This window comes from Sesamum indicum, linkage group LG7 (genome assembly GCF_000512975.1).
Source record: "Sesamum indicum cultivar Zhongzhi No. 13 linkage group LG7, S_indicum_v1.0, whole genome shotgun sequence".
NCBI classification, from domain to species: Eukaryota; Viridiplantae; Streptophyta; class Magnoliopsida; order Lamiales; family Pedaliaceae; genus Sesamum; species Sesamum indicum.
The window spans coordinates 10896304-10907988 of record NC_026151.1 but is presented as its reverse complement, the minus strand read 5'-3'; the positions used below and the strand labels follow the sequence as shown (position 1 = coordinate 10907988).

The 11685-nt window shown below is 34.0% G+C and overlaps 2 protein-coding genes across 6 annotated transcripts in view; one reads left to right on the top strand and one right to left on the bottom strand.

Annotated features, from left to right (window-relative positions):
* LOC105167058 (arginyl-tRNA--protein transferase 2) overlaps window positions 1-3789 on the top strand; it is a 6285-nt gene extending 2496 nt beyond the window's left edge. For all 3 annotated transcript variants that reach the window (XM_011086618.2, XM_020695431.1, XM_020695430.1), the window contains exons 4-6: window positions 191-1333; window positions 2142-2457; window positions 3440-3789. In XM_011086618.2, the coding sequence (XP_011084920.1) occupies window positions 191-1333; window positions 2142-2457; window positions 3440-3556 (1576 nt within the window). In that variant the 3' untranslated portion in view covers window positions 3557-3789. The remainder of the gene's footprint in view (window positions 1-190; window positions 1334-2141; window positions 2458-3439) is intronic.
* Window positions 6199-9401, bottom strand: LOC105167057 (protein yippee-like). Of its 3 annotated transcripts, none has more exons than XM_011086616.2 (6): window positions 9245-9401; window positions 8853-8982; window positions 7682-7725; window positions 6687-6795; window positions 6552-6607; window positions 6379-6463 (listed from the first exon to the last, which is right to left on the bottom strand). In XM_011086616.2, the coding sequence occupies exons 2-6, from the start codon at window positions 8946-8948 to the stop codon at window positions 6379-6381; spliced, it is 390 nt and encodes a 129-aa protein (XP_011084918.1). In that variant the 5' UTR covers window positions 8949-8982; window positions 9245-9401. The 3 variants fall into 3 exon arrangements, with proteins under 3 accessions (XP_020551135.1, XP_011084918.1, XP_011084919.1); XM_011086617.2 differs by having other exon boundaries at window positions 8853-8975; window positions 9245-9396; XM_020695476.1 differs by lacking the exon at window positions 9245-9401 and having other exon boundaries at window positions 6199-6463; window positions 8853-8948.

Below are 11685 nucleotides of genomic sequence, written 5' to 3'. Positions count from 1 at the left end.
TCCCCCCGAAACTCCCCCCCCCCCCCCCCCCCCCATTTTTTCTCAAGTCCAAGGTTCTTTATGTTATGTTTATTAGGAACTATAGTGGCTTGCCTGCCAATTGTTTGCTGCTTTTACAATATGAAGATTCCTTGTTCTGAAAAGTTTCCAGATAAGTGTAAGTACTAACTGCAGAATCGACCTTTTGTAGGTTTCTGGATGGCACATTAGATGTAAAAAAGACAGACAAGTCAACTGATGAGCTAAATACTTCTGGGGGATCGTGCAGCACTGCAAATAATGAGGATACAAGTTTTGCTGCAATGGAGTCCTCGGTAGTTGATTGTGAAGGTAAGAACAAGGCGGACCAGCTTATGCATTTCTTGTCTGACGAAATTGATAATACAGTACAATTACGCATAAAAAGTTGGGAGTTTTCCTGTGACCAGTTGCCTAAGGCTTCCGTCAAAAAAGTTGCACCAGCTAAAAGAAAGTTGCAAGCAGAAAATTCAGAAGAACTCATATTCTCCTGCAATATCGCATTCCAGATTGCAGCTACTGTAAAACGATTAATGAAGGATGCCAAGCCTACAAAATCATCTGAACATGATGTGGGAGGAAAGGGAGACTCTGATGATCTTTCTCCCAAGATGATTGCTGAAATTTTGGCAGGCCATTTGAAGCAGCCGACTGAATCCTGTGGTTTATCAGTCAGAGCTTGCAATGGGCACATAAATTTCTATTCTGCCACGCAGCAAATGGATTTAGTTGAAGTTGGCCGAGGTACGATCTTAGAGTCATCTCCCACAGCAAACTGTGCTAATGACAAGCATTCAAAGAAAAGCTGCAGAGGACCTCAAGGCCAACATCGGAGGTTTGAGATTCGGTTGAAAAGGTCTAGCTTTGATTATGAAGAATACTCCTTATATAGGAAATATCAGCTGATAGTGCATAATGACACACCTGATCATGTCACTGAAAGCTCATATAAGAGATTTTTGGTTGACACTCCTTTAGTACATATTGAACCAAATGATGATAATGCAGTTCCTCCATGTGGATTTGGTTCTTTCCATCAGCAGTATTTGGTAGATGGGAAGCTTATTGCAGTTGGTGTAATTGATATACTGCCTAAGTGTTTATCAAGCAAATATTTATTCTGGGACCCTGACCTGGCCTTTTTGTCACTTGGCAAGTATTCAGCTCTGGAAGAAATTAGATGGGTTAGTGAGAACCAAGTGCATTGCCCAAGTCTCCAGTACTATTATCTTGGCTATTACATTCACTCCTGCATCAAGATGAGATACAAAGCTGCATATCGACCATCTGAGCTCCTTTGTCCTCTTCGTTACCAGTAAGTTTTACCTAAGTTTGTGTAAGATGAATGTAGAGAATAAATGGTGTTTCTGAAATTTTATGGTGGTAGCTTGGATTTGCTGTTATCATCTTTCAAAGATTTAGCCATAAATTAACATTAGAAAAAAGGATCTGAATTGATCTCTGTATAAAGTGGGTACTTGGTTTTTCTGATTTTAACTTAAAAGTTTAATGAACTTTTACTTGTTCCTAATATGGTAATGATCGAGTTAGCTACCATGTCTATGAATTGGCTCATAACTGAAATAAAAGCATCAGGAGAGAGTTTGTATAGAAGGTTGTGCCTAGGTAGTTAAATGTTTATCCATAAGTACATTGCTGCTGAAGTGTCATAGTGAGTAAACAGTAATTAACAAGGGCCACCAAAAAAGTTCACATTCACCAGAATCCTCCAACAGAGATCAACTTCTAAAGGTGTGGAGACCCTTCTGAACTGTCTCACTATAAACTAATCTGCTTTATTTTTCCTCACTGAACTCTAATAAGAGCACGAAACTCGTTTTGATGAAGTAATCTAAAGAACATGACACGGTTGAGATGGAGTGGCTAGATAGTTCTGCATGGACATAAGATGGAGATTCATGCTCCTGTTGGCTTGAGGCTTTGTCTGAATTCTATTGAGCGCTTATGTTGGCGCTGAGGATTGCTGGTTTAAACTCTTTATCTATAAGTTAGTGAAAATTACCCATTTACGAGTTTAATAAAGTGGTTCTACATGACAGCCACCTGGCCCTCCATGTTGCTGTTACTTCAGTTATGTTTCTAACTCACACTGTTTTACATAGGTGGGTTCGATATGATATTGCAAAGCCACTTCTAGACAGAAGAAAGTACGTGGTTTTATCTGATTACGCCACTTTACAAAATGGAGTGTTCTTGCCACAAGATGTTCTTGTCAATATGGAAGAACAACAGAATGACTTTGCTCAGGATGCCTCAAATGATGTTTCCATAAACGAGGATGAGATGGCTGAAGTTGACTCAGATTTATCTGACGATGAATCAGACTCAGAAGCTGGTGCTGCAACCAGTTTGGCATTGGAAGATGTTGATCTTAGTAATGTTTTGTTTGGAGTCAGAGGAGCTCGTCTGAGATACAAGGTAAGTTATATGATATTGAACTTGTTTTCATTATATTAGGTTAGCGACAATTGAATATCCTATAAGTTGGTGTAATTACAAACTATGGCTCCTTGCATTCTGAAATTATAAAAAAACTTTCCATTCAAGTTTACAGTGTTTATATACCTCCTTTTTCCATTAGGGTTTTGGATGAAACCTAATGATATCATCCGAAAACTTAATTGTTCAATTTAACTTGGTAACTTGTTAAAGTTGTAGGGTTGTCTTCTGTGGTTGGGAATTTATAAAAGAGTGAATTTTAAGTAACATTGTTTATGTTACATGCATTTTACTGATTGCTTGTGTTATGCACACGTGCAAGTTGGATACAACCTCATGTATTGTTTTTCTCATCCTTGTTTGTTGCCATATTTATGTGGAAAACAGCAAATTAGTTCATTTTAACTAACTCAGATAGTGAGATAGATAAGTAGACATAGAATATCAACACAATCTTCATTTGAAGTTTCCAAAGAACATAACCTCAGTTCATGGGTAATTTTCAAAAAACAACACTAGATTTGAGCATAAGTAGATGGTAGACCTTACGATTGTCTCCTTTTAGAATTATGCACAGAACAAGCATGTAAGCATTCTAAACTTGAAGGAAACAGAGTGTAAATGTTGTACACTTAGATAGCTGTTCTGGTATTTTCGAATGGAAAGGGGTATAGTCACTAATTAGCTTAAGTCTCAATAGAAGTCCTTGTAATCAATCAATTATTTATTATTCTTTTATTTTTGGAGAAAGGAATACAAGTTGTGATTACACTAACCCCCATTAGATGTTGACGTAACTACCCCTTTCTATTATCATGTTATACAATTGATGCGGAGATGGAGATGGACTGAATGATTCTTTTCATAGAGATGGGTCTTCCAAAGATTTTAGGAAATCTTTTTTAGCGAACGTTTTGCATAAGATTTACAGCTATGATAAATTTCTTACCTATTTTTGTAGGATCTACGGCATGCATTTGATCCCAGCCAGAGGAAGTTCATGGAAAAGCAATTACAAAGATATGTTAGAGTTGTGGGTACAGAGCTTTCCAAGCAAATGGTTTACTCCCTAGGATGATTACTCAAAAAATGTCTATCGTTCATCAAATCTCTGTTCACATCAGGTTCGCCCCCTCAGATGTTGTGTAATAAATTCGCGTTGTGCAGCCATTTGATACACTTCATCAGTTTTATTTACTGAATGTGCTGATCACTCAGCTATACATGTTCTTCACCTGTTTATGGAAAAGAATATAATACCAATCCCAGTTCATGAAATTTTAAAATGGGAAACAGTGTTCCCGTAATTAATGGTTGTGTATATTGCAGATGAGATGAACTCCACACTGCGGTTTTTAACTTTGTTTCATTTTGGTGTAATAACTCTGTTTACTTTTCCTTGTTTAAAATCCTCTATAGTATGTGACTAGTTGCCAATGACTCTGATACTAGTGTGCTCTTTTTGGTGCCAGTGGCTTTCTTCATTTTCAGAAAGGGAAATTGAAGAGGCTAGAAATTGTTATGCTTCATTTCACATATTTATACGCCAATCTCTCTGTGCATGTCTTGGTTTTGTATTTTTAATTTTGTATAAATTTTCACGTGAATGAATATGATTAAATTAGTTAATGAAATTGTGCTTTATATTGAACTGTGGTGTTAAATTAATATATTTTCAATGAGAATACTGTAAACAAACATGTTTTTAATTTTATTAATGTTTCAACAGGGAATAAAATAAAAAACAAACAAGCGCTTTAAACATTTCAATTAATTATAGAATGGGTTTAGAATCAATGTAGATATTAAATAAAAAGGTTCAATTGTTTTTAAAACTAATCTCATATACAAGGTCGTAAAGAAATTTTTCAAACTTGTATAAACTTGGTTGTTTTCTGTTTTTGTCTATGCAATCATTTTCTTTTATACTTTTGATTGTGTGTAATTGCTGTGTCACAAATTATTTGAAATATTATATTCCATTATTGTTGATGATATCACTGGGAACTGCTCAAAATCTAATTATAAATATCCATTTACCCAATATCTGGATACGGTTTGGTTTTAATTGTCAAACTATTCATAATAAATAATTTGTTGGGATAATTACACTCTTTTTTCCTGATATTTGGTATAGTTATACGTAGATCTTATGTGATTTGAAAAATTATATCTAGTATTCTTGAAGTTTGCTTTTGTCTAACAAATACGTTTCTTCATTAGTTTAAATTCACCAAATTTATTGATATTAACAACAACAAAAAATTAAATAAAAGAAATTTATATTTATTTTCTATTGATTATTTCTGATTTATTGCAGGTTAAATAAAATTTTTTATTATCAAATTGTCTTTATACATCTTAACAAGTTAATGCATGTAAGGAGATATATTTTAATCGTTATAATGGTACTTTAGTCATAAAAAAATTATTTGACTTGTAATAAATTAATCGATGGTAACTATTAATTTTTTTTAATATTAACAAATTTAGAGAATTTTGACTAACGGAAGATCTTATCAGATGGAAGTAAACCTCAAAAGTATTAGATGTAATTTTTTAAACTATATATAATTTACATGTAATTAGCCCAAATATAAAAAATGGAGTGTAATTATTCCTAACTTGTTTGTTTTATATAGTCGCCTTCATATTACCGACCATGATACTAAAAGTGCCTTACAATCACCTTCAGCCAATTTAAGATATAATTGGTCTTTTCTGCGTGTTTATTTATTTATTTTATTAATTTTCTTTTCTTTTTCTTTTTTTTAAAAATCATGCTTCCGCTTTTTTAAAGTTGTAAGATTTAACAATCGGTGGGCCTGTAAACGATTGGACGGATCTGAAATCATGCCCACAAATTTCATAATGTGCGCGTTAATTTATTTTAATAACAATTATTATTTGTTAATTATAAATATATTATGTTGATATCATATCAATAATTAATAATATAATTATAATCATTATCCAGATATCCACACTTTTTGCATAATTATACAAACCACTCTTTAACAGTTAAAAGAATAATAATAATAATTTGTGTAATGATGTTAATATTTTTGAGTGTGCAATTCTTCACAAAAATATAAAATAAAAAAGATGATTTATATAAATAACATTGTCCAAAATGATACAGATAGTTTATGAATTCACTGGAATTCTTCTAAAATGGATACACAGGAGTGAGGAAAAATACCATATTATATAGGGTCTAGAAACCATCCTAAATTCAAACTCAATATATCTAAATTGAGTCAAACCAAAACCTAATTTACAGTTGGAGAAGTCTTAAGTCCCAAGTTTTGAAAAACGAGTTTCCAACTTTCAACCTACTGAGTAGACAGACTATTCTATTACAGCTTCAGGTTGCAATGATTTTAGCAAAGCCCTCACATAGACTTAAGCTCTTCAAGAAGATGAACATGCCATTTCCTGAGAGCTACCTCAACAAGTAGGTATAAGAACAACCGCCGATGGATATTAAACCACGTTAGCGGTTGAACCTATCTTATGCACAACGTAACTTGTATTTTACACTCGATGCACACACTCAAAGACAAGTCTGTGCATCCTACGCAGACGGTGACTACTGTGTGGCCCACGCAACTTGACCTGTGTGCCTGAACTATGAAACCGACACTTTGACTGTAAATCTTGGCACATAGTTAGAAACTCACACTTTCTCATCACAGCCTTAGTTTTAGAAACCACAGAACGCTTCAATAGTGCTGATCAGGTGTCAGATTGATAATTATATGCCACGATTGTAATACATGCTAAGAATTAGGCTGTTAAGCTCCGAATATGAATCCAGTAGTTCAAGAGCAACAGTAAGGAGAGGTGGTCTAAGAATGTACAATTGGAGATAAATATGTAGATGTGAAGATTCAGTACTCAAGCATCGTCTGCATCACTTCCTCCAACATGCGCTCCGTGGCTGACCCAATAATGGCTTCCGTCCGGCCCAGAAATCTTAAACCTGTTAAATAGAGAGACGTCACAACTCAGAATCCTATAACCCTCTTGAGACTAATTTCTTATATTTTGAAAATTAGACGTGGACATACCGCTCGAGAACAGATTTGCCTTCCTTGTACTTTTGACTCTTTTCATGAGCGGTTTCCTGGAGATAATAACAAGATGATTACAAACAACTAAGACCACATAATAGGTACAATGTTTTTCCATCTGATGGATCTTACATATTTCCATCCGACAATTGAACCACATCGGACGCAGAAGATATCAGAGACTATGTGCGATCCAGTCATCATCAGCCTCTCTTCCTTTTCCCCAAGAGTTACATTTACACTGGAGAAGAAAAGAAAAATCTAATGGAATTTAAGATGGATTCTAATGCATTAGTCATTTACCCTTGGTTTCCTTTGGAGTGTCTTTGCAGATAATAGCAAATGCAAAGCTTTTGAATGTGGTTAGCAGCATGTACTTTTGGAGTTTCAGAAGGTGTTTACGAGTGATGATTAAGGTTATTAAGACCGTAAAAATAAGACATACAGAAAATTAGCTCCCCACAAACATAAACTCCATAACACAGAACAGGGCTAGACATTGCCGTGATATGTTGCATATGGAAAAGTATCCATTTCTGCAGTCATCATAGAACATCAAAAAGTTAAGACACACACTACAAGTTTAAGCTGGCCATCAAGAAAGCTCTCTCTCTGAAGATTATAGACAGGACAGAGAGAAAGAGAGTGGGCTTCTGCAATAGTCCAGTAAAGTTGACATTAAAGTACTGTCTTGAGATCATAGTCGAATAAGCTACCAGCCCAAGCAGCAAACTCAAAACACATATTTTAAATAGTATAATATGACCCTCATACAGTCTTCTTCTGTTGTAGTCTACTTCATTGAAGGCTTCAACCTAGTCCAGAAAATCAAGTAGTTTCTCTCAGAAATATCAAAAACATGTATTTTCCTTGTCCTCCTCACATTTGGTTCATTCACTTGCCCAACATAATCTTCTGAAACCAAATAAATAAAGAACCATGAAAAATCAAATATCTTTCAGTTCACATGCTGCCTTAACACCCTGCAAAGTTTGTCCATTTGCTATATCCACTTTAGAACAGGAAAGGGAGATCTTCACCAACTTATTTACACTAATACATGAATCTCATGCGTTGAAATGGTTCGCGAAACATATATCAGCTGCCAAAGGATAAGGAAAACTTACACCTTATTGAAGAGATAAGCCTTCCCATGCCTGGAGTGGAAAGACTGAAGCAAAGAACAAGAAGGAAAGGAAAGGAAAAGTCAAACAATGTGTGTCTGACCAAGAAGCCTAAGTAAAAGTAATACATTTCAAACTCAACCCCAAACATACCAAATCACATAATTTTAAATATAGAAAATCTAATCATGACTCAGCGTAAGTTAAACTAATTGGACTTTCCAATTTGCAGTACATTTATTTTTCTTTCCAGGAATAGGCTCTCCATAGAATACTACAAGCTTTTCCTGTTTCACTAACTGGCTAATATATTCTCCCCAGACATCTATGACAGAGCATGATAAAAGAACAATATGCATCAAACTAGATATATCTGCTAACCTAAGATCATTAATGTTGGGATTGCAACTAGGGGAAACCTGAGTTTGAAACCAGGATCTCACCCACGAAGTTTATACCATTCAACCAAATGGTTGGTGGCGTAATAGAGTTTTCATTGTTCCAAGAACACAGTGCCTAAAATTGGAACCAATGTTCAAACTGATTCTTCAACTTAACATCCAGAATAACTGTAGATTTTCTCTACAGCATATGTTATTAAAACAAAGTTTCTTCTTGCAGAAATACCAGCAATCAAATTAAATTAGTTATTTAGAACTCTATGTTGATACAATTCAATTTGCAAGAATTACATTATTATATTCCTCTGTTTTTAGACATAAGATCTTAGTGCAACATATTCCCCCAAAATCTCCTCAAACATTAATCATAAAACACACCATGATCCTCAATGGAAAAGACAACCAACAACCAAAAACAGATCATTATCGTGACTAAAACTACCAGAATTCACAGTGACAACTCCAAGATTGCACATCAAGTCAACAGAACAAGACCAAGAAACAAAACCTGATTATTACCGTGTAAACCCACCAAACATTTGCACAGTAACAACTCCAAGATTGTACATAAAATGAAAAAACAAGAAACAAGAACTGATCATCCCTATAGTTAGGAATACCAAAATTCTCAGTGACAGCTCCAAGATTGTATTCAAGTCAAACAACAATGAAAAAAAGATTGATGTTCAGCTCCAAACCCAAGATTACACATAAACTCACGAACAAGAAGCAAAGATCAATCCTTCCATAAATTGAAAGGAGTGATGTTAAACCTTGGAGACGATTTCTTCAGCAAGAGCAAGATGAGTTCCACAGTGCCTGCAACTGTAGATCTTCCCTTCTAGAGTCACCTCAAACACTCTCCCCATCTCCCCCTCTCTCTGAAATCCTCAACTCTTTTTCCTCCACCCCAGAAGATAAAAAAGGGAAGGAAAAAAGAAAAAGAAACAATTCAGCAAGAAACTGAACAAGAAAATACAAACACAAAAACCCACCTCACATTCAAGTGATTCCAAGAAGAATTTCAAAAGGGAAAATGGATTGAACGTCAAGAAACGGATAAAAGGAAATCCAAGATTAGACGGCTAGAACACAAAAATAAAATAATAATAATAATAATAATTATGTATAGAAAAGAGAGGAATTGTTGAAGAAAATGGTGTACCTTGAAGCGAAAGCGCAAGAATTGTGTGTTGGAGAAATGAAGGCACGACAAGTAAATGCACGTATATTAATGGATCTTAGCACCTTCTCATATCATATGCTTACCCGTCGTCATACACTTTTTTTCTAAGTGGACCTCCACAGTTACGTGTATGTGTATGTCTATGTCTATGTCTATGTTATCGCCATTCACATTTGTGTTATGTATTTATATTATACCATTCCATTTCTTGAATTCCAATAAAGAAGAAGATGAGATATTCAGTGATCAAATCGCTGCTTTATTATGAATTTCTTCCTCTAGTAGCGGTTGAGCATTATTACTTGCACAATGAGTTCCTATGATGAAGTGTATATATATATTCATTGATATATTTTTTTTTTACTTCATCGATTCATTGTAGAGATATACATATATACATTGATTCTTGAGTTGCCTTATTAAAAGATTCTATACGTGATGGAAGAGATAAAATGAACAAACAACAAAATAGATTTTTCATTAGAGATGAGAAAATTTTCAAATATGTTGATCATTTTTTAAAAGGATCAATCGCACCCGACCCACTTGACTCGATGGCACGATTATCAAACATATATACCCAACACATTTAATGACTATTTAAACGACGTGTGGATTGTATTAATTAACATAAACGTAAATTGAGTCACTTCATAAGGTATGACTTTTATTACTATCATATCCCAATTCCCACTTTGCGACTTTTATAACCTTGAGCTCAATATGTGGCATTAGAGGGTCTTAAATGGGAGTCCACCCCCAACAAACCTAATATTTTCTATATAGGTCAATATTATTTATCTAGATCGAGATAATCAATACTTCATAGGTAGGTAAGAGCAATTCCACCCACCTATAAAAACAACCATATCAAAGATATATATATATATATATATATATATTTGAATAATTATATTGAAAATAATGAAGCATTATCCTCTTCACAAGTGAAGCCTGCAAGATTCTTTGTGCTCACTTTTAATTTTTAAAGGGCATTGCACATCAACTTAGGGGAAAGTTATAGGAAAAAGGTACCTACATTTAATTATCATTATTTACCATTTTCTATGGCATTGGCCACATGCATCAATCATATTTCCTATCAAAGGAATAAGTTGAATTATGATGATTGTCCGAAAGTAAAACAAACAAAAAAAAATTATATTTACCACGTACACTACATATGAACATTTTAATTTTAAAGAGTGTGAAAATTGGAAGGAGAAAATTATAAATTTCATTTATTTAAATTGTAGTAATCTAGAGTTAAAAGACTGTATTGTAACATTCAATCAGTTATCTCGCGAATATCAAATTTTCTTATTAGGAGTAAAGCATCAACTAAATAGTTTTGTATTTGTATTTTAATATAATATTTCATCATTCTCGAATTTTTTTTAGTTATTTTGTAAGAGTTGTGAGTGAAATTCTCCAAGCATGTATTTTTAACTCTATAATAATTATACAGAAGATAATGATTTGCTGTCATTAGCACGTGAAATCAGAAAAAAAAAAAAAATTCCTTCAAAAAAAAATATTCTTTTCTGAAAAAAGCAAGTAGGTTGTATATTACAATAAATGCGAGAAGGGCAAAATGGACTATTAATACTTGACTCATTGATTTTCAAAGAGAAGAGCAATGAAGGGTTTTTTTCCTCTCATTTCTCCACAAGTATGGTGGCTAAATCAAAGTTTCTCATAATTAGAGGGGTTAATTTGAAATTTCAAACATTTTTGAGGCACCACCTCATAGTGATGGATTACACAAAATGCAGCCCAATAAATTTGCTGGGCCAGTGAAGGGGTAAGATGGACCACTCATTAAAGCCTGTCCACACTCTTTAAGTTAGGCCCATGTGCCCTTTTATCTCTCTTTGTTTGTTTCCCGTTCCAATTTAGGTAAATTCTCCAAATATGTGCCTACAAATTCTATGGTGATTGAGCTCTTTCCAGAGTTATGGCCTTGTTGTGCTTTTACCAATTTGCCCCCTCAAAAAGATAAATGAAAAAATAAAAGAAGAAGAGGCAAGTCAAAGCCAATTGAAGTATTTGCATGTACCTTCACTTCATGGGATTTTCCTTAGAATATTTAGACTTTCATTACCATGGAATGGAGGTATCAAGTTGTAAATTTTCAATGTTGAAGACTGATTTGTAAAAAATACATTAGTATTTTAATACTTAATAACAATTTCAGTAAAAATCGAGGCCAAGATATTTGAAAACTAGTATAAGAAGGGAGGAAGGGGTATTCAAAGTTTATAGTGGTCAAAGAGTGCTCTACAATAATCAATCTCTCAATTTTACGTTTGCATTCTATTAATTGTATAATATGAGTCATGTTTTATATAAATAAAAGCAACTTCACGCTAGCTCAACTTAAGGTCGATTCTAGGTAGTACCTGCCCACATACCTCCTT